Genomic DNA, 23342 nt, shown 5'->3' with positions numbered 1-23342 from the left:
GTGTTCTTTGGATGCAACTCAGCATTCTCTCTCCTCCAAACATGACGAGGTGTGTTTCTACCAAACAGTTCTATTTTGGTTTCATCTGACCATATGACATTTTCCCAATCCTCTTCTGGATCATCCAAATGCTCTCTAGCAAACATCAGACGGGCCCGGACATGTACTGGCTTAAGCAGGGGACACGTCTGGCACTGCAGGATCTGAGTCCCTGGCGGCGTAGTGTGTTACTGATGGTAGCCTTTGTTACGTTGGTCCCAGCTCTCTGCAGGTCATTCACTAGGTCCCCCCGTGTGGTCCTGGGATTTTTGCTCACCGTTCTTGTGATCATTTTGACCCCACGGGGTGAGATCTTGCGTGGAGCCCCAGATCGAGGGAGATTATCAGTGGTCTTGTATGTCTTCCATTTTCTAATTATTGCTCCCACAGTTGATTTGTTCACACCAAGCTGCTTGCCTATTGCAGATTCAGTCTTCCCAGCCTGGTGCAGGTTTACAATTTTGTTTCTGGTGTCCTTCGACAGCTCTTTGGTCTTCACCATAGTGGAGTTTGGAGTGTGACTGTTTGAGGTTGTGGACAGGTGTCTTTTGCACTGATAACAAGTTCAAACAGGTGCCATTGATACAGGTAATGAGTGCAGGACAGAGGAGCCTCTTAAAGGAGAAGGTACAGGTCTGTGAGAGCCAGAAATCTTGCTTGTTTGTAGGTGACCAAATACTTATTTTCCACCATAATTTGCAAATAAATTCTTTCCAAATCAGCCAATGTGATTGTCTGGATTTTTTTTTTCTCATTTTGTCTCTCATAGTTGAGGTCTACCTATGATGCCAATTACAGGCCTCTCTCATCTTTTTAAGTGAGAGAACTTGCACAATTGGTGGCTGACTAAATACTTTTTTGCCCTACTGTATTTTCATCTCTCTGCAACTAATATATTAGCTTTTATGAGGGATGAAACATACTCCTTTGATGTATGTATATACTTTTAGAGCTCCATAGACAGCTCGGAGACCCCCTGGTGTCATGAAGCCGAAATGTCTGCGTTTCTCTTTTAAGCTCCAGGAAGATGGCAGAGTCTGATTACTTATAAGTGACAAAATCTTATTTGCACCCAGGTGCCACTTCCAGACTAAACTAGTCCCTTCAGATGCTAATTGATGATCATCTGTCTCTGAATACCTAATTTCTTTAATGACAAGGACTGAGACTACATTTAGGATTACATATTGCTACAGGTTTTAACAATGAAAACCAGCGCAAACCCACATATTCAATTGCATTACTCAACTTGAAAAATCATTTTTTTGCTAATAAAGATATATATAATAAATTATATATAAATAAATTAATATAAAAATAAAAACATTAAATTCAATTCATAAGTCCAGTGACAAAAAAAATCAAGTGATAAAAAATCGAAAAAGTCCCAAAAAAAATATATATATATTTAACAGTCCCGTGACAAAAATAAATCAATTTATAATTATCATTGGATTCTTCCGTGTTACTGATCCCTTCACCATCCACCAGTGCAGAAATCAACATTAACCGCACTCACCAGATATTAGTAAGTCACACGCCTTTCAGGAATATTAAGGGCTCCTGGACCCCCTTTGCTTTTGTGAGACCTCCAAATGCTATTTCCTCTTATATTTGGGTACCTCTTCTGCTTACTCCTCTCACCGAATCCCCCAAAGGAAATCAGGAAAAAGAAAAGACCATAGCGTGATACCGTAGTAATCTCTCCTCCAAATAATCTCTCCAGACCACTCACATTCTTTTGCGGGATATAGCCCGCCTTTTATTCAAAACAACAATGAATTTCTTCCAAAATGATCCACTTTTCAGGTACACCGACTTCTTATAAGAGACCCCACAGTCTAGTGTGCAGCAGGATGGCAGACCTCAGCTACAGACTCATCTACTAGGCTAAGATGGCCCCTTGGAACGCATCGCTCGGCGTGCGCTCCACTCACCGGAAATGACGTCAGACGACGGACCAGGCAACCGGAAGTGCGTCAACGCGTTTCACCCCACCCACAGGGCATTATCAAGACCTGGTCTTTGGTCTTGATAACGCCCTGTGGGTGGGGTGAAACGCGTTGACGCACTTCCGGTTGCCTGGTCCGTCGTCTGACGTCATTTCCGGTGAGTGGAGCGCACGCCGAGCGGTGCGTTCCAAGGGGCCATCTTAGCCTAGTAGATGAGTCTGTAGCTGAGGTCTGCCATCCTGCTGCACACTAGACTGTGGGGTCTCTTATAAGAAGTTGGTGTACCTGAAAAGTGGATCATTTTGGAAGAAAATCATTGTTGTTTTGAATAAAAGGCGGGCTATATCCCGCAAAAGAATGTGAGTGGTCTGGAGAGATTATTTGGAGGAGAGATTACTACGGTATCACGCTATGGTCTTTTCTTTTTCCTGATTTCCTTTGGGGGATTCGGTGAGAGGAGTAAGCAGAAGAGGTACCCAAATATAAGAGGAAATAGCATTTGGAGGTCTCACAAAAGCAAAGGGGGTCCAGGAGCCCTTAATATTCCTGAAAGGCGTGTGACTTACTAATATCTGGTGAGTGCGGTTAATGTTGATTTCTGCACTGGTGGATGGTGAAGGGATCAGTAACACGGAAGAATCCAATGATAATTATAAATTGATTTATTTTTGTCACGGGACTGTTAAATATATATATATTTTTTTGGGACTTTTTCGATTTTTTATCACTTGATTTTTTTTTGTCACTGGACTTATGAATTGAATTTAATGTTTTTATTTTTATATTAATTTATTTATATATAATTTATTATATATATCTTTATTAGCAAAAAAATGATTTTTCAAGTTGAGTAATGCAATTGAATATGTGGGTTTGCGCTGGTTTTCATTGTTAAAAGTTTTTTGGTCTTTGTACCTGTGCACAGCAGCATCTCACGGGGATTTGTGTGTTAAATAGGAGAGTCCTGGGCGCTGAGGTTTTGTTTTCTTTACATATTGCTACAGGTCACCTCTCAGCTACTCAAATCTGTAAATTTTATGTCACACCACGGGACAGGTAAGTGTGTGTTTGTTAAAAGTCAGCAACTACAGTTTTTGTAGCTGCTGACTTTTAACAAACACAAAAACGGCTGGAACTCCGCTTTAAGAAAAAAACTTGGTTTTCTTTGCTACATGTGCTGCTGGGCAGTGCCCAGCTCCAGATGCTTTCTGATTGAAAATCTCTTTTCTATTAGCCTTTAAAATGAAAAGAATTTTCAAGATTCACCTCTTATTGAGGGTTTACATTGTTCGCAATTTGCACATTTTTGAGGGGTCCATCAAATCTTCTGCGAATTGAACCCAGGCAGATACAATTAGGCACATAAAATCAAAGGGGAGGGGGGATTAGAGACATGAAGGAGAAGGAATAAACCATATGAAATGAAAGGGGGAGGGGACAGTAGGCACATGGGATGAAGGGGGGGGGGGCAATTGAGCACATGAGATGAAAGGCGGGAGGGAAAATTAAGCACCTGAGATGAAAAGGGAGGGGACATAAGGCACATGAGAGGGGCAATTAGGCACATGAGATTAAAGGGGGAGGGGACATAAGGTACATGAGAGGAAAGGGGGGGCAGGGCATAAAGCACATGAGATGAAATGGGAAGAGGAAATTAGGCAAATGAGATGAACAGGAGGAGGAGACATAAGATGAAAGGGGGATAAGACATAAGGAACCTGAGATGAAAGGGGGAGGGGACAATAGGCTCATGACATGAAAGGGGAGGGGACATAAGGCACATGAGATGAAAGGCGGTTTTAAGGCTCATAACATAAAAGAGAAGAGGACATAAGCAACATGAAATGGGGGGGGGGGGGAAATTAGACACATAACATGAAAGGGGAGGAGAGATTAGGCTCATGACATAAAAGGGAAGAAGACATTAGACACATGAGATGAAAGGGGAGGAGACATTAGGCACATGAGATGAAGGGTGGGGAAAGGACATTGGGCACATGCGATGAAAGGAGGAGGGGACATTAGGCTCATGACATAAAAGCGGAGAGGACACTGACCACATAACATAAAGGGGGAGAGGACATTAAGAACAAGACATAAAAGGGGAGGGAACATTAGGCACATGAGATGAAGGGTGGGGAGAGGACATTGGAAACATGAGATGAAAGGGGAGGGGACATCGGGAACATGAGATGAAAGGGGAGGGGTCATCGGGAGCATGAGATGAAAGGGGAGGGGACATCGGGAGCATGAGATGAAAGGGGAGGGGACATCGGGAGCATGAGATGAAAGGGGAGGGGACATCGGGAGCATGAGATGAAAGGGGAGGGGACATCGGGAGCATGAGATGAAAGGGGAGGGGACATCGGGAACATGAGATGAATGGGGAGGGGACATCAGGAACATGAGAATAAAGGGGAGGGGACATCGAGAACATGAGAAGGGGAGGGGACATCGGGAACATGAGATGAATGGGGAGGGGACATCGGGAACATGAGATGAACGGGGAGGGGACATTAGGAACGAGAAGAAGGGTGGGGAAAGGACATAGGGAACATGAGATGAAAGGGGAGGGGACATCGGGAACATGAGATTAACGGGGAGGGGACATCGGGAACATGAGATTAACGGGGAGGGGACATCGGGAACATGAGATGAAAGGGGAGGGGACATCGGGAACATGAGATGAAAAGAGAAGGGACATCGGGAACATGAGATGAATGAGGAGGGGACATCGGGAACATGAGAATAAAGGGGAGGGGACATCGAGAACATGAGAAGGGGAGGGGACATCGGTAACATGAGATGAACGGGGAGGGGACATCGGGAACATGAGAAGAAAGGGGAGGGGACATCAGGAACATGAGATGAACGGGGAGGGGACATTAGGAACGAGAAGAAGGGTGGGGAAAGGACATAGGGAACATGAGATGAAAGGGGAGGGGACATTGGGAACATGAGAAGGGTGGGGAGAGGACATTAGGAACATGAGATGAAAGGGGAGGGGACTCCGGGAACATGAGATGAAAGGGGAGGGGACATTAGGAACGAGAAGAAGGGTGGGGAAAGGACATAGGGAACATGAGATGAAAGGGGAGGGGACATTGGGAACATGAGAAGGGTGGGGAGAGGACATTAGGAACATGAGATGAAAGGGGAGGGGACTCCGGGAACATGAGATGAACGGGGAGGGGACATTAGGAACGAGAAGAAGGGTGGGGAAAGGACATAGGGAACATGAGATGAAAGGGGAGGGGACATTGGGAACATGAGAAGGGTGGGGAGAGGACATTAGGAACATGAGATGAAAGGGGAGGGGACTCCGGGAACATGAGATGAAAGGGGAGGGAACTCCGGGAACATTAGATGAAGGGTGGGGAGAGGACATTAGGCTCATGGCATAAAAGGGAGGAGGGATTTAGAAATGTGCACAGGCAGGATGGAGATTAGACATCTCGGCCAGAAGATTCCGAATACAACACACAAGAAGTCAGAGGTGCTGGAATTAGGGAGGGGACCGGCATGTATGACAAGAATGAGAACTCCCTGACACTGCATGCACCTCTCCCTCACACCCCAGTCCTTCACACTCTCATACACCAACTTCAGAGCGAGCAGGAGGTCACATGGCTCCAGGGATCACATGACTGCGATGTCCCCTCCCCCCCAGCCTGTATTTCAGGAAGACGTCTGTCGGTGGTCTGAGCTGTTCCATGTGGTCCAGCTGGGGATGCAGCGCGGTGGCCGGCCTCCTGGGGGCGCTTTCAGCATGCTCTGCCAAACTAGCGCTGGGAGCGGATTACCTGAGAGAGCTGTGTGGGGCGTACACCGGGGAGCGGGCCGAGTTGTGTGATTGGGTAAGCAGTTGTCAGTGTCACGTCAGCTAACCCCATGGCCACAGCCCACTAATACTGGGGTAATGATCACGTTTCATGTGTTCCTTTAGAACCAGAGGGGGAGTTATGACTATTGGAGCAGCCAATCAGCTTCTAGCTTTCATGTTCAACGCTTATCTGAACAGGTTGAGGAAGCTGATTGGTCACTATGCTGGGCTGCATGTTTTATGAAAGAATTCACATGTGATGATGAATGGATGGGGGTGAGTTTATCCCAATGATATTATGTATTGACATACATGGCTGACACTGCACTCATTACGCTGAACTCATCATCTGCCTTCACAAGTATACCCCAATAAGGATGCACATGGATTGGTGAGAAATCTGGATCTTTGCTGCTTTCATCCCTAATAGCCGCACAGAGACGGCAAAGTAAAAACCATAAACTACAATGTGATTGGATGAGATAAGAATCCAGTGAAAGATCTGGTATTTTGTGAATATCTATCCCTGTGTTGTCTGTAGATGTTTATACAGGGCTGCTGTTAGAAACCACAGGGCCCCATACAGCCAACCTGACAGGGTCCTGCCCAAAAAAATAACTGTTTATTATGATTCAGTTATGAATGAACACAGTGAATAACTGGTATCAATCACTCATTGTGTTCATTCATGAAAGGAAGGGTCTGGTAAATTCAGTGACATATTCCCCCACTATCCATCCTGAAGGATCCTATTGTGTGCTTGCAGCTGCCAGAGGTAAGGAGAGAAGGGAACCCAGCAGCACTGTGGGGGTGGGGGCACACAGGAGGGGCTTGGGCAGCAGGGGAAAACATATGGTGCACAGAGAGGGAGATGGGTGCAGCGGGGGCAATTACTGGAACTGATCCCTTGTATGGCTCTCTCTGCAGCAGCTGAAAGTTGGCTTCTTCTCTTGTCCCTCCCACTGGCTTTCAGCTGCTGCAGAGAGAGCCATACAAGGGATTGGTTTCAGTAATTGCCCCCCATGCGGTGCTGATCACCCTTCCTGCACACATCCCATTCACCTGGTTGCCTGGGCCCCCCTGCTGACCCGAGCCCCACACAGGAGGACTGGTGGTACCCCCTTATCCACAGCCCTGAGTTTATAGCAGTCACAGTTTCCATTCCTTGGCTGGCCACACACTATACATTCTGATTGCGCAATCACTTAACCCTTTCACAACCAGAGCCGATTTTGGTTTTTTTTGCACACATTAAAAAAAAATAATTTTAGGCCTGAAGATTATTTAAAAAAACCCAAACATTATACGTTTTCTGAAAGCAGAGACCCTTTGAGAACGATATTGTGGTAATTCTTATTTTTGTTATGTCACATATTTGCTAAACAGTTTACCAAATGTAAATTCACTACATCTCCATTGTAGGGCCGGTTCACTACACTTGCAGTCCAGTATGTTTATTTTTCTGCATCAAAAACACACAGAAAGTAGGTTATATGGCTTCCAATAGCATAGTTCACACCAGTGCAACCAGTTCCAGTGCATTCCAGAAAAAAAAAAGTAGAACATGTTGCATTTTTTTCTCTACTGAACAATACTGGAAGCCTCAGTTCTCCAGGGACTCTCATTCCTGAGAGGAGTCATTGGCTCCCGCTGCTGTCCATTACAGCCAGTGAGCCAATCAGGACAGGGAGGGGGTGGAGCCGAACGGAGGCTCTATGTGTGAATGGACATGCAGAGTCATGGCTCAAGAGCATGCCTGCTCAGGTGCCCCCCATAGCAAGTTGCTTACTGTGGGGGCTCCCAACAGGAGGGAGGGGCCAGGAGCCCCAGCAGGGGACTCGAGAAGAGGAGGGTCAGGGCTGTCATTGCACAGTGCAGGTAAGTATGACATGTTTGTTATTTAACCACTTTCACCCCTTCCTGCCCAGGCCAATTTTCAGCTTTCAGTGTTTTCGCACTTTGAATGACAATTGCGTGGTCATTCAACACTGTACCCATATGAAATTTGTATCATTTTTTTTGAGACCTATAGAGCTTTCTTTTGGTGGTATTTAATCACCACTGGGTTTTTTTATTTTTTGCTAAACAAATGAAAAAAGACCAAACATTTTGAAAAAAAAATATTTTTCATAGTTTCTGTTATAAAATTTTGCAAACAGGTAATTTTTCTCCTTCACTGATGTGCGCTGATGAGGCTGCACTGATGGGTACTGATGAGGCTGCACTGACAGGCAGCAGTGATGGGCACTCATAGGCTGCACTGATGTGCATTGACGAGGAGGCACCAATAGGCTGCTCTGAAGGTCACTGATAGGCAGCACTGACTGGTGGCATTGATGGACACTGACTGGTGGCATTGATGGGCACTGACTGGCAGCACTGATGGACACTGTTGGGACTGCAATGATGGACACTGTTGGGGCTGGGGATGCATTGGACTGCCTCTGATTTTTTTAAATACGTTTGTCGATTACCGCCTCTTCTCTTTCCTCACACTGTCACAGGGTGAGTTAGGTGCAGCCGATAACCGGAAACTGTATGTACATTGTGATCAGCTGTGTCATTGGACACAGCTGATCACGTGGTAAAAGGGTGCTGTGATTAGCCCTTTACCCTGTCATGTGATCAGCTGTGTCCAATGGACACAGCGATAACAGAGCTCGCTGGGTGCGCACCCCAGGTGGCACGGTTCTGGAGGACATCATATGACACCCTCCCAGAACTAGATCGTCATTCGGCTATAGCCCAGTTGTCAAGTGGTTAAAAAAACCAAGACTTTAGTATCACTTTAAGGTGAAGAAAGAGAAAAAAAGAGGGGGAAAAAATGCACCGGAGCGTATAAAAAAACACATTGAAACACATCAAAGATGCATATGCAAAAATGCATTTGAACTGTGTTTCTATGGTGTGAACAAGCCTGTAAGGCACACAAACCTCAATATATTACACATTTTGGTAAAATAAAAAAGATCAGGTTAAGCCGAGTAAATAGATACCAAACATGTCCAGCTGTAAAATGTCTGCTCTCTTTCACTACAGTAGGCCATTATTGGATGAAGGAGGAAGCAGATTCCTCCACCTGACAGCTGTTGGTGCCCCTTCACTCTGCCTGACTGGAGAGACAATATCATCACTCCTGTCAGTCAGACAGTAAACAGGAGTTTTCATGTTTGTCTTCTCCCTAGTATTGGGTGAGAGGTGCAGTTCTCTTTTAGCCCACTAGAGGTCTCCCTTAGAACAGGTATAAATAAAGCTGGTTCCAAGTGGTAGGTTGGTTGGAGAGGTGAGGGTGTAAGGAAGGCAAGCGAATGAAGCAGTGTTCCTGTTTTGGCCCCCACAGAAATGCCTGGGGCCTTCTGTGGCTAGATGAAGTGGCTCCGGATAATGGCCTTTCCCAGCTGGGAATCCTGTAGAAAGCTTCTCCCTACTGGGCTATGCTTAGGGAAAGCATGGATTTTTTTTACCCTGCAAATGGGCAAGAGTTGGACAACACTGTCCAGCAATTGATATCATCTGGTAATTTAAAGGCTAAGTTTGCAGGGAAAAAAATGTGCATTTATTATTTTTTTTCACAAAACAAAGCATTGCACCCATGATTGGATAGCAGGTGCAATGTAAGGCTCCTGCCCGCTGTTCCTCCAGCTTCTGCCAGTACCTCTGTACAGGCTTTGAGTTAAGATGCAGAAGGAAGTGTCAATGGACTACAAGTGCGCTGATCAACATACTCACTCTTTTGAGAACTACGAGTTCATCTGTCACAGTGACAGACCAGACTTGTAGTGTATTCAGCAACAGATAAGGAGAATGGAAGTGCATAGAGCAGCCCTGAACCTCCTTTTCTCTGGTACCCCACTGGTGCTCCCAGCTCCTCCCCTCCACTGAATGCCCCCATAGAAAGCCGCTATCTATGGGGGCATTCAAGTGAGCTCACTCCCTGCATCTATAGATACAAACAGCGGGGCTAGGCCTCCCACCCACTCCTTGTCAGTGGCTTTGATTGACATCGACGGGAGCCAATGGATTCAGCTGCCTTAGAAAATACAGTGAGACCAGGAAGTGAGGGGAGAGAAGAGCTGCAGATATGCACAGCGCATGAATGAGGGCTCAGGTAAGTAAAAAGTGTGTGTGTGTGTGTGTGTGGGGGGGGGTGATACTGATGCCTAAACATTTTTTACTTTAAAGTGTTACTAAACCCAGGATCCTGCATTCACTATATTCGGTCTCCCACAGTACACACAACATGAAAATGCAATTAGTTTAGTAAATATAAACTACTTAATACCTTTTCTCATCAGCAGTTAAAGCAGTCTTGTGACTTCTATCAGTGTTCAGTCGAGCACTGGTTAAAGCTTGTAGGCGGTTTCATTCTGCTCTGCGTGTCTTATGAATCTACAGGGACCCTGAACCTCTGTCTGGACAGCGCTGATTGGCCCTGTGCTGATCACATGCACCCTCCCAAAGAAAAAAATAACCTCTCTAGCACTAAACTGAGCATGTGCAGAGTTCTGTACTATCAGCAAATGGATTGGGGACAGTAGAAGAAGGGGAGGATCAGAGAACACCAGATCACCAGCCTTTTTACCCGATTAACCCGATCAAACTAATGCAGCCACTACATCCAAAGATTGAGATGATGCAATATATTACATTTTGGGGTTAGGGTTTAAAGTGTTACTAAACCCAGGACCCTGCATTCACTTAGCATAAATATATGAGAAAGAAAAAAGGAATTTTGAATTCGCTGTAAAATCCTTTTCTAAAGCTGGGCCATACATGGGTCGAATTCCAAAAGAATTTTCTTTCGAAAATCTTTTCTAAGAATTTTTGTTCAAATTTCACACCATTAGTGGGTCACAGAAACTGCCGATTTTCGTGTGACCATCGAATATGAGTGATCGGGCATGTTGGAAATTTTTTGAAAACCAACAAATTTTTAAATCAATGTTAGCAGAATCATGCAAAAAATATATAGCTGTGACCTGGAAAGAAAGGAAAATTCTTGCTCACAAAAATTATTTTCTGTAGCAACAAATTTAAGGCTTGGTTGGTTGAATTTGGAAATCAGTGGTGGCACCATAGCATTACAAAACGCACAAGATTTATGATTTTCTAAAGAAAATTCGTTCGGAATTCGACCCATGTATGGCCTGCATTACAGTCCATCGGACAACACAGGTGCCACCCCATTGGTGCTTATGATCATGCTCCTGGTACTGCTTTGCTGCAAAACTGAGGCATACTGGTAGTGGAAAAGTTATACCTAGAACTATCCTACAGTTTTTTGTTTGCCAGTGTCCAGTCCTCCACTAGTCAACAGTATAACCTGAAGGTTTAGCACTTTCTGTGTCCCTCAGTGCATTCCAAAAAAACAGGATTTCACGGGCAGTACAAAAATCCTGTTTTTGTTTATCATTTCTTACTTCCAACATTTACAAGTTTAGTTTGTTCCTGCAAGCTTTGCGAATGAAAACTCAAACAAGCAATACTAAACTATGTCTTTGTCATTTCAGATCCACCTACTACTTCGCCTTTGTTGTATAGGACTTGTGTTTCTGTGCAATGCTGCTATGTGGACATTCTTTGCTAAAGCATTACGATTCTCCTCCTCTTCAGCAGCTGCAACTGTAACAACAACTGCTTCAAATTTTATTTCATCTGTAAGTAGTTAAATAGACAACAGTTATGTATCCATTTCCTTTCATTAGAATTCTGATTGCATCACCCAGTCCCTCATTATATCCCCTATAGTGTTAAGTGAAAATTCCAGCTTAGGTGAAAGTAGAAAAAAACACGCCATATGTCTTACAGGTACACAAAAAAAATCTCTGCCACTTGGGGTACAAAAAGTTGAATTACGATATCCTGTGCCCAAGATATTTAAATTTTGTAAACAACATCACCTACACTTCTTTGTGGGGCCAACTAGACTTGTGGTGTCTAACATGGAAATGGCAATTCCATTTCCAAAATATCAGATGATAGTCATACATTTAGTAATAAAAGCAGAACAAAACACGCACATAACAGATAACCCTTTCATGGAAACTTCATTGTAGGGGTTCCTCTGCATGATCCTGCCACTGTATCCCCTCTCACGTCAGCCATTGGTGTGCAGTGACAGTAATAAATACACAGCCTTCCCATTGGTGTGCAGTGCAAGCAATAAAAACACTCCTCCCTTCTCATTGATGTGTAGAGGGTAAAATAAATATCCCCTTTGCCACTAGTGGGCAGTGGCAGCAATAAATACCCCCCCCCCCCCCCCGCAGTTGTGCAGTGGCAGCAATAAACACTTTCCATTTCCTATTGGTGTGCAGTGACCGCAATAAATGTTCCTCTTCCCATAGGTGTGCAGTGGCATTAATAAACGTCCCTCTTCCCATAGGTGTGCAGTGGCATTAATAAACACCCCTCTCCCCATTGGTGTGCAGTGGCATTAATAAACACCCCTCTCCCCATTGGTGTGGAGTGGCATTAATAAACACCCCTCTCCCCATTGGTGTGGAGTGGCATTAATAAACACCCCTCTCCCCATTGGTGTGCAGTGGCATTAATAAACACCCCTCTCCCCATTGGTGTGCAGTGGCATTAATAAACACCCCTCTCCTCATTGGTGTGCAGTGGAATTAATAAACACCCCTCTCCTCATTGGTGTGCAGTGGAATTAATAAACACCCCTCTCCTCATTGGTGTGCAGTGGAATTAATAAACACCCCTCTCCTCTTTGGTGTGCAGTGGCATTTATAAACACCCCTTTCCCCATTGGTGTGCAGTGGCATTAATGAACACCCCTCTCCCCATTGGTGTGCAGTGGCATTAATAAACACCCCTCTCCCCATTGGTGTGCAGTGGCATTAATAAACACCCCTCTCCCCATTGGTGTGCAGTGGCATTAATAAACACCCTTCTCCCCATTGGTGTGCAGTGGCATTAATAAACACCCCTCTCCCCATTGGTATTAATAAACACCCCTCTCCCCATTTGTGTGCAGTGGCATTAATAAACACCCCTCTCTCCATTGGTGTGCAGTGGAATTAATAAACACCCCTCTCTCCATTGGTGTGCAGTGGAATTAGTAAACACCCCTCTCCCCATTGGTGTGCAGTGGCATTAATAAACACCCCTCTCCCCATCGGTGTGCAGTGGCATTAATAAACACCCCTCTCCCCATTGGTGTGCAGTGGAATTAATAAACACCCCTCTCCCCATTTTGTGCAGTGGAATTAATAAACACCCCTCTCCTCATTGGTGTGCAGTGGAATTAATAAACACCCCTCTCCCCATTGGTGTGCAGTGGCATTAATAAACACCCCTCTCCCCATTGGTGTGCAGTGGCATTAATAAACACCCCTCTCCTCATTGGTGTGCAGTGGCATTAATAAACACCCCTCTCCTCATTGGTGTGCAGTGGCATTAATAAACACCCCTCTCCCCATTGGTGTGCAGTGGAATTAATAAACACCCCTCTCTCCATTGGTGTGCAGTGGAATTAATAAACACCCCTCTCTCCATTGGTGTGCAGTGGCATTAATAAACACCCTTCTCCCCATTGGTGTGTAGTGGCATTAATAAACACATTCATGTTCACCAACTTCTTATCAATTCATATTCGAGTCTGCTCATTGTAAATCTAGGCTTAAAGTCCAATGCAAGCCATACCTTTCTGTTGTTTAAGAACTCACTGGATATATTTTCCTTTACTTCTCATCCCTGTCCCATTAGAACAAGAAACAAAGGAGCAGGGCATTGTCATGCCAGCAATAAAATCCTTGATACTAATAAAAGCGTTTTGTTATCCATTACTTTCTGTTTTTATGACCCCTTGTCACCATTCCACATAGTGAAGGGAAATTTCCCCAGTGATATTACAGACAGCAGTCAGAACCAGGCAGAGTTTCCAATGTTTGCCCAGCCTAGAAATGCTTTGGCTGGATTTGGGCTTTACGTTATGAACAGATCAAGGACAAATAGCAAGGTTGGTGCACTTTTCTGAGGCAAGATATACATTTGCCTCTGTGTAAGGTGAACAAATGTTTTTCTGCACATTTCACTTTCTTTTTTTTTTTATTTTAAATCTTTCTTTTTGTTTTACAAATACAAAAAAAAAAAACATTCGGACATGGGAGTACAATTTTGTCATCCAATAAAATGACTGATGGTGATACAAAGATTAAACTGTTTAAAACACATTGTAAATCTCATATCTGAAATAGGGGGGTTAAGGGTTAAATAAAGGGGGAGGGGGACAATGAATAGCAAAAATGTAAACTGAGCAGGTACGTAGGAGCCTGCAGACTTTAATAGGCACTGTCCAAGTATGCAGCCTTGAGGACCACACAAAAGATACCAAGATCAATTGCAACCAGTGCTTTCCAGTACACAGCCGGGTCAGTAGGAGTTTGTGGTACCTCCCTAGGCCATCCGATCCCATGCTAGTGCCACCAAAGCTTCAGTGGAAAGACACCTAACCAAACAGCCTGGGTGAGAATGTCCACATAACGATTGCTAAGTTAAAAAAAAATCAACAAAATAACAATGAAAAAAAGGGGGGGGGTGGGAAGAACGCAAATCCAAGCAAAGACCATAGAGTCACACACTATAACCGAATTACAGCCTAACAAGGCTAGTTTTAAAACCCATTAAGAAAAAAAAAAGGGAAAGGTTAAAAGGGCTTAAGATCATTGGTTTGTCTGGACAAGGTGCTTAACCACTTGCCCTCCAGAGGATTTATCCCCCTTCCTGACCAGGCCATTTTTTGCATTACGGCACTGTGTTACTTTAACTGGCAATTGCGCGATCATGCAATGATTTATTTATTATTATTTATTTCTGGTACTTGTATAACGCCGTCCATTTACGCAGCGCTTTACATATATATTGTACATTCACATCAGTCCCTAACCCTCAAGGGGTGTACAATCTAAGATCCCTAACTCACATTCATATACTAGGGCCAATTTAGACAGGATCCAATTAACTTACCAGCATGTGTTTGGAGTGTGGGAGGAAACCGGAGCACCCGGAGGAAACCCACGCAGGCACAGGGAGAACATGCAAACTCCAGGCAGGAGGTGCCGTGGCTTGGATTTGAACCAATGACCCTAGTACTGCCAGGCGGAAGTGCTAACCATTTAGCCACTGTGCTGCCCAACGATGCACCCAAAATAAATTTACATCCTTTTTTTTCACACAAATAGACTAGTAATGGCCGCAATCAGCGACTTATAGCAGGACTGCGGTGGGCATTCTGACACTGGAGGGAACTGACTTGGTGTCACTGACATCTCCAGTGACACCAATACAGTGATCAGTGCTAATAAAAAGCACTGGCACTGTACTAATGGCAATGGGCATGAAGGGGTTAACATGAGGGGCGATCAAAGGGTTAGCTGTGTGCTCTTTCACTATGGGGGCTGCTTGTGTGCTTCACTATAAGCACAATGCTTTGTATGGCTCTGCTATGCAGAGCCATACAAAGCAGTGTGCAGGAGCTGACAGGGGAGAGATCTGTATTGTTTACATACAGGTCTCTCCGCCGTCAGTAATACTCCGAGATTGCCAGGTGCCGGCGGGTAATCACCGTCCGGGACCCGGTGATTGACAGCCGAGGCCACAAATGGCGGCTTGGGTAGGGCGTGCGCACGCCCCCCCACCTGGAACTGTAAAATCACGTGTATATATATATATGTGACTTTGCGCACCTGTGCCGCCCTGTAGCAGTATTTCTGCTATAGGGCAGCGCGAAACTGGTTAAACAAGGGATCAGCCAAGACCAGTGCCAAAGTAAAATATAAACTAGAGGATACCACATGTGAACCCAGATATAGTCTTGTGTACCCTTGCAAGTAGTGATCCACTCCTCAGCTTCCATAATCCAGTCACCTTCTGTAATGATTCCATAATCAGTCACCACCTTGGTCCAGTCCCTGTGGCTTGATATGTACAGTTGTTTTCAAAATAATAGCAGTCAGACATCACTAACCTGATCAATCACTGTTTTTGGTAGAAATGATATTTCTACATGGCAAATAATTTACTAGCAGGTGTAGTAGAGTAATAGAAATCCAACAGACCCAACAGTCATGACATGCATGCTGCTGATTCTGTGTAATTGAATCACTAATTGAAAGGGGCATGTTCAAAATAATAGCAGTATGGAGTTCTATTAGTGAGGTCATTCATTCTTTGAAAAACAGGTGGCAATTATTGCCCTTATTTAAGGAAGGAAGGCAGCAAATGTTGCACATGCTGGTTACAGTGCATTTCTCTCTGAAATTCTGAGGAAAATGGGTCGTTCCAGACATTGTTCAGAAGAACAGCGTACCTTGATTAAAAAGTTGATTGGAGAGGAGAAAACATATAAAGAAGTGCAGAAAATGATAGGCTGCTCAGCTAAAATGATCGCAAATGCTTTAAAATGGCAACCAAAACCTGAAAGACGTGGAAGAAAGCGAAAAACTACCATTCAAATGGATAGAAGAATAGCCAAAATGGCAAGAACTCAGCCAACAATCAGCTCCAGGAAGATCAAAGAAGGTCTAAAGTTACCTGTGAGTACTGTTACAATTAGAAGACGCCTATGTGAAGCCAAGCTATCTGCAAGAAGTCCCCGCAAAGTCCCACTGTTGAAAAAAAGACGTGCTGAAGAGGTTACAATTTGCCAAAGAGCACATTGACTGGCCTAAAGAGAAATGACGCAACATTTTGTGGACTGATGAAAGTAAGATTGTTCTTTTTGGGTCTAGTGGCCGGAGACAGTTTGTCAGACGACCCCCAAACACTGAATTCAAGCCACAGTACACTGTGAAGACAGTGAAGCATGGTTGCGCAAGCATCATGATATGGGGATGTTTCTCATACTACGGTGTTGGGCCTATTTATCGCATACCAGGGATCATGGATCAGTTTGAATACATCAGAATACTTGAAGAGGTCATGCTGCCTTATGCGGAAGAGGAAAAGCCTTTGAAATGGGTGTTCCAACAAGACAACGACCCCAAACACACCAGTAAACCTGCAACATCTTGGTTCCAGACCAACAAGATTGACGTTATGGAGTGGCCAGCCCAATCCCCGGATCGTAATCCAATAGAAAACTTGTGGGGTGACATCAAAAATGCAGTTTCTGAGGCAAAACCAAGAAATAGAGAAGAACTGTGGAATGTAGTCCAATCATCCTGGGCTGGAATACCTGATCACAGGTGCCAGAAGTTGGTTGACTCCATGCAACACAGATGTACAGCAGTTCTCAGAAACAGTGCTTATACAACTAAATATTCATTAAGTGATTCAAAGGACAGCAAAATCTTCAAACATTTTTCAGTTTATATAGTGAATGTTTGAGTTTGTAAAGAATACAAACTGCTATTTTTTTGAACAGTCTAATATTCACTTTTCATGTTTTGATTTGGAATAGAATGTGTAGTGTTCCCAATGCATTTGTGTGTATGGAAATAAAAGCTATTAGAAGGATTTTGAGCTTTATTCACTTTTTTCAACACACTGCTATTATTTTGAACACAACTGTAGGTGTTCTTCCAGTGAATCGGTATGAGACGTTTAGCTGCCTTAAGCAGGTAAGGGAGAATGCTACACTTGTAATGACTGAGTGGAAGGGTGTGAACATAGAGCAGGAAGTGTATCGGAGAAAGGGGCAAATCAGTCCAAAAGGGGCAGATCAGCCCAAAAGAAGTGCATTCCGACCACATATGGAGGAACGTGCCTCTCTGGCTGCAGCCTCGCCAACAAAGATCAGGAACTGCAGGATAAATCCGAGCAAGGGTCATGGGCACACGATACCACCTCGTCAACAGTTTTGTAATTGTTCTCCTGCATTTTAGAGTCTACAGAGCTAGAATGAGTCAGTTGATATAAGTGTTGCAGTTGCTCCTCAGATAACTCACACTGGAGGCCACACACCCATTCCCTTATATATACTGATATATATCCCTTATATATCAAAACTGGAGAAGTGGAATTAAGTAACTTACATACAGTTGTGTCCAAAATTATTCAACCCCCAATGCTGTAAAGGGGTTTAGGGACTATAGTGTACATTTGGAATTGTATTCAGAATCAAATCCTACAAGGACGTTGTAACTACCCAAATGCAACTAAAATGACATCAATTGTTTATGTAATACAGTAGTAAATGGTTCTTATGTGGTTTCTTCATTGCCACAATTATTCAACCCCTTAAAGACTACCACTCTGAAGAACAGAGGTTCATACAGGTGCTTTCCATCAGGTATTGAAAACACCTGTGGATGTCACCGAGCAGCAATCAAGCATAATAAGCACCAATTAGGCAGCTTTAAAATGACTGTGATACTCAGCTCCTTCTAGACATTTACTGGTGTGGTTACAAACATGGTGAAGGCAAGAGAATGGTCCAGGAAGACAAGAGAAGAGGTGATTTCTCTTCACAGGAAGGGCAATGGCTATAAGAAGATTGCAAAGATGTTAAACATACCAAGAGACACCTTAGGAAGCATCATTCGCAAATTCAAGGCAAAGGGCACTGTTGAAACGCTACCTGGTCGTGGCAGAAAGAAGATGCTGACTTCGACTGCTGTGCGCTACCTGAAGCGTAGAGTGGAGAGAAGTCCCCGTGTGACTGCTGAGGAACTGAGAAAAGATTTGTCAGATGTGGGTACAGAAGTTTCAGCCCAGACAATAAGACGCACACTGCGTAATGAAGGCCTCCGTGCCAGAACTCCCAGGCGTACCCCCTTGCTGTCTCCAAAGAATAAGAAGAGTCGACTGCAGTATGCCAAAAGCCATGTGGACAAACCACAAAAGTTGTGGGATAGTGTTCTGTGGACTGATGAAACAAAATTAGAACTGTTTGGGCCCATGGATCAACGCTATGTTTGGAGGAGGAAGAACAAGGCCTATGATGAAAAGAACACCTTGCCTACTGTGAAGCATGGTGGAGGGTCAATCATGCTTTGGGGCTGTTTTGCTTCTGCAGGTACAGGGAAGCTTCAGCGTGTGCAAGGTACCATGAATTCTCTTCAGTACCAGGAGATATTGGATGGAAACGTGATGCAGTCCGTCACACACCTGAGGCTTGGGAGACGTTGGACCTTTCAACAGGACAATGATCCCAAGCATACCTCCAAGTCCACTAGAGCATGGTTGCAGAGGAAAGGCTGGAACATTTTGGAGTGGCCATCGCAGTCACCAGACTTAAATCCGATTGAGAACCTCTGGTGGGACTTAAAGAAAGCAGTTGCAGTGCGCAAGCCTAAGAATGTGACTGAACTGGAGGCCTTTGCCCATGAAGAATGGGCGAAGATACCCGTAGATCGCTGCAAGACACTTGTGTCAAGCTATGCTTCACGTTTAAAAGCTGTTATAACTGTAAAAGGATGCTGTACTAAGTACTAAGATTGAATGTCACTTGGGGGTTGAATAAAACTGATAATGCTGTGAGCACAGAAAAGACATTTGTGGTTATTTCATTATAACTGTTATGTTATATTTGTCTGACCTACAAGTGCCTCTTTAATGTAAATGTAAGCAAGATGACTGAATGATCAAAAGCAATGTCAAACTGGCCAAAACACTCAATTTCAGTGGGGGTTGAATAATTTTGGACACAACTGTAGGATGGAAATCATATGTGTGATAGGATCTTTGCAGTCCAAAGGCGTTCAAATGGCGTAAGAGTGGACATTGTCCGAGTAGGGCGTCCCTGGGAAAGAAAATCGTGATGGAGCTGGCTATATCGCCAAAAGTCCAAGGAACAGCTGCCATAGCGTTCTCAAAATCTCGCCCCCCCGCCACTCCAGAAATTTGAAAATACTAACATCCCCATCACAGGCCCGGGACCCATAAAAAGTCTAAACTCTCCCTAGGGAGAAACCTGGTTTAACCCCCAACTGGCGCCAGTGGCAAAATGGGAGGTACCAATGAGAGGGAGTTATTCAATCTATACCAGATCACATTTTAGTTCTACATTGAATGATTACCAGTTTACATATAATATACATTTTTATCTTGCGAACATTTCTAGATTTTTTTTCATTTGCAAAGAAGTTTTTTTTAATCATTTTGTAACATGTTTTCCCTTCATAGTGCTCTTCTCTAAAATAAACCTCTCTTTTAGGCATTTCTTGGCAAAGTGCTGTTTGGAGAATCCCGTGCTATTCTCTGGTGGGTTGGAATTTCGATCACTCTCTGTGGACTGATTTTACTGCACACGTTTTCACCACAAGCAGAAGATCCTGCAAAGAAGAAGAGTTAGAAGAGGTCATCGTTTTGTTGATCAGTTTTACCTGAGCGTTTTGTGTGCTAGTGTATCTTTACTGGGGAACTTGATTCTCTTGTCCTCTGTTTACCTGTACATTTTAGGGGACGTACATATGTAGTTACAACAACACAAACCATTAGGGCTCATTTGGACTTGCCGCAGAAGGGCATTAAAAATGCACATTTTTTTTTTTGCCCCTCCAACTGTGACCCTTAAGCTGCAAAATCAGCAAACAAAGATGTTCACATGATGCAGTTGCAATACTTTGCTTCATGCCCATGGCAAAGTTTACTGCTCCTGTCTCATTCGGCGGTCAGTACCGCTACTGATTGGAGATTTGTCACAAACAACTCACAACCGCAAGCAATGCATATGCTTGTAATGCAGCATTTATTGCGGTTAAAAAAGGCGATGAAGAGATGTAATTTGCGGATCACTTTTCAGAGGCATGGCAGGTTAGATGCAAGTCTAAAGTTAAAAGAGAAATAGGGGATGACTTTTTTTCCTAAATTGTACTCACCTAGGTGGTTTCAGCATCGGTTCAATGCTGCATCTGTCCCCTGCTGTCTCTAAGTGTGAGAACTCAGCAATCACATTATCGCTGATTTCTCAACACCGCTGTGAGCAGAGAGCGATGACTGTCAGTCAGCGCTCTCTGCTCTGACCTCCACCCGCACTCACTGGAGCGCTGGACTGTGGAGGGAGCGGCTGACTCAGGCTGTCAGTGGCTCGCTGAGAGACTGAGCCAGGTGCCGCTCCAGACTCTGGGGTGCATCCCGACATTAGTCGGGATCTTTTCCCAATCTGGACCAGCTGAGTGACATCTGCTGACTGCGTGCTTCAGCCCGCTATCAGCTGAAAATGGGTCATACTTCTATTTTAACTTTAAGGCTAAGTTTAGACTTGCATCTAACCTGCCATGCTTCTGAAAAGTGATCCACATATGACGTCTCTTCACCGCCTTTTTTAACCACATAAGGGATCCTTTTGTTTTGCCCTGCAGAATTGGGCAGGTTCACTTTAATGCACTGCATGAAATACATACAGTATGAGACCAAAGAGATGAACCAACAGCAACATGGAGAAGACCTTTACTTTATTTGTTCCATATTGGACACATTTCTGCACTGCTATTTGTTTATACTGACAATAAAAAAAAAAGACTGATGTTTCTACAAATATTTAATAACTTTTTTTCATTCATCTTATCCAATGAAAAAAATTGTTGCACAGTCACTTTGTAAATCAGGAGCAATCAAAAATGTGACACTTATCTAGCTTAGAGGAGAAGCGGTTGTTTCCATGCGGAGAGGAGAAGAGGTGTGGAGGACATTCGGAGGGAGTGTGCATCAGGTTGCCAGCATAGCACTCACCACCGCACCTGAGAGGGAGAGAGGCGCAGTGGCAGACATTCTGGAAAACCACTACCACTGGCTGCCTAACTGAGAAGGACACTGACCAGTTGTGCTGCTAACAGAAAACAGAGGGAGATCACCTGCTGCCACAGGAGTTGGTGAGAGGCTGCTGGTCAAACCCCACTACACTCTAACACGCCTTAAGAGGAACAGTGTTGCCTGCAAGTATTACAGAGCCTTTATCAGTACTTGAAAGAACATCGTGAGGCTCCGACATAACAGGTGGGCCCCAGTGGGATGGCCAGCAGAATTAAGTGGGTATATTACATTGCTGAATTGTTATGGTGGTGTAAATCTCCTTAGTTAGGATTGCTCCAGTATAGAATTTAGGAGGGGTTTGCTCTCTGATTATGGTTTGTTTTCCACACTATGTATTTCTTGTCACTGGTCACCTATTTGCAGTATTTTTCTTGCTATTGTTTATTTGCAGTGCTATGTTGTTCCTATCTCTTTCACCTTTGGGGTTCTACATCTATATGTTCAATAAATATTCTGAATCCAGACAGTTGTGTCAGAGTGCGTGGTGCTATTTGCAGAATCATAGGCACAGGAGCAGGGGATCTGAGAAAACAGCAGCTCCTACAGAGGTAAGCGGCACACTTTTTAACACAATCGCCGTACATTTCTTAGAACAGTTCTTTGGTTGGCCAGTATAAAATATTGTCATGAGGGTGGTATGGTTTTTTGACATGCTAAAGGAAAGCTATTAATAAAAATGACCATTGTATGAAACATATTGCTTACTGTATGTACTGCACTGGTCATTTTACCATATGCACATCACCTTATCCATATATTCATTTTTTAGCTCTGAACATATAATAACACCACAATGATGTTTTGCTCCAACTGCCACTTCCACCCTTTTTCTCTGTAGACATATCACTTCTGGGTAGTAATACAGTAAGATAATACAAAGATCATCCTGATATTTTCATAACTACAGAGGGTATCAAATACAAACTATACAAAGGGTATAAATAACAAATAAATACCCTGAAATAAAGAGATATGCTATATTATATTTTCACTTTAGTTGGCTGTCGTAGAACGTGGGATGCTATCATCATCATAAATTGTAAGACTTTGTTAATATCCTAAAATTTGACTAAAAATACAAAGTATTCAACCACAAAACTTTCCTAATTTTGTTTGTGGGAGTAAGCTCTTCTCCACCTGCACTATGTCTCCCTCTTAAAGTGGATGAAATCTTAAAAACCCTGACAGGTAGGCATCTGCACCTCTGTGTACATTTATGGCACCACTTTGTGCCATGGTGATGTGACTCCTGTGTGTATGCACAGAAGTGACGTCATTGTGACATGGCTAACCAAGTGGCCGAAGGTTTGGAACCCAGAAAGAAGACCAAGAGAAGATAACAGCACTGGAGGGGAACGCTTGCTAGGCAAGTCTACCATAATGTGCTAATATTCCATATATACCAGCACAGTATGGCAAACAGTTCATGGGGACCAATTAAAAAAAATGGTGAAAATTCAATTCCACTTTACACATATGCTGTGTATTACAGACAAGAATAGCAAAATATAGTAATCTCATTGTGAGAAAATTGGAGGGGCTGTCATTGGTGATGATCTCCATTTCAAAAGTTAGTTGACAACAGTTTTGCTGAATTTCACATTTTCTGTGTTACTGATCCATATTAGGGATGCAGATCAGGAAGTGCACTTATCCTTTAAGCCCCCCTCCACTGACCCAAGCTACCTCACACTCCCAGCTGCATACTTGAATCCTTAAGGCCCTATTCACACGTGAGAGTTTCATAGCTTTAGCCCTGGGTTCACACTGATGCGGCTTGGAATTTGCAGCGTTTTCAGTGCAAATTCCGCACCGCA

General features: G+C 43.9%; 1 protein-coding gene across 1 annotated transcript; it reads left to right on the top strand.

Annotated features, from left to right (window-relative positions):
* Nucleotides 1-5498: 5498 nt before the first annotated feature.
* TMEM42 (transmembrane protein 42) lies at nucleotides 5499-21989 on the top strand. The gene is made up of 3 exons (XM_089687500.1): nucleotides 5499-5848; nucleotides 11325-11471; nucleotides 19928-21989. The coding sequence occupies exons 1-3, from the start codon at nucleotides 5705-5707 to the stop codon at nucleotides 20063-20065; spliced, it is 429 nt and encodes a 142-aa protein (XP_089543626.1). The 5' UTR covers nucleotides 5499-5704; the 3' UTR covers nucleotides 20066-21989.
* Nucleotides 21990-23342: the final 1353 nt, after the last annotated feature.

Source organism: Staurois parvus, unplaced genomic scaffold (genome assembly GCF_062004578.1).
Source record: "Staurois parvus isolate SC_StPar_1 unplaced genomic scaffold, SC_StPar_1.0 ptg000020l, whole genome shotgun sequence".
Lineage (NCBI taxonomy): Eukaryota > Metazoa > Chordata > Amphibia > Anura > Ranidae > Staurois > Staurois parvus.
This window is presented reverse-complemented; position numbering and strand designations above follow the sequence as displayed.

Excerpts from the sequence above, each read along its gene's own strand:
- TMEM42 (XM_089687500.1), top strand. The coding sequence starts at position 5,705 with ATGTGGTCCAGCTGGGGATGCAGCGCGGTGGCCGGCCTCCTGGGGGCG. Across the intron at positions 5,849-11,324 it reads GGGCCGAGTTGTGTGATTGG|ATCCACCTACTACTTCGCCT; the intron begins GTAAGCAGTTGT and ends TTGTCATTTCAG. Across the intron at positions 11,472-19,927 it reads CTTCAAATTTTATTTCATCT|GCATTTCTTGGCAAAGTGCT; the intron begins GTAAGTAGTTAA and ends CCTCTCTTTTAG.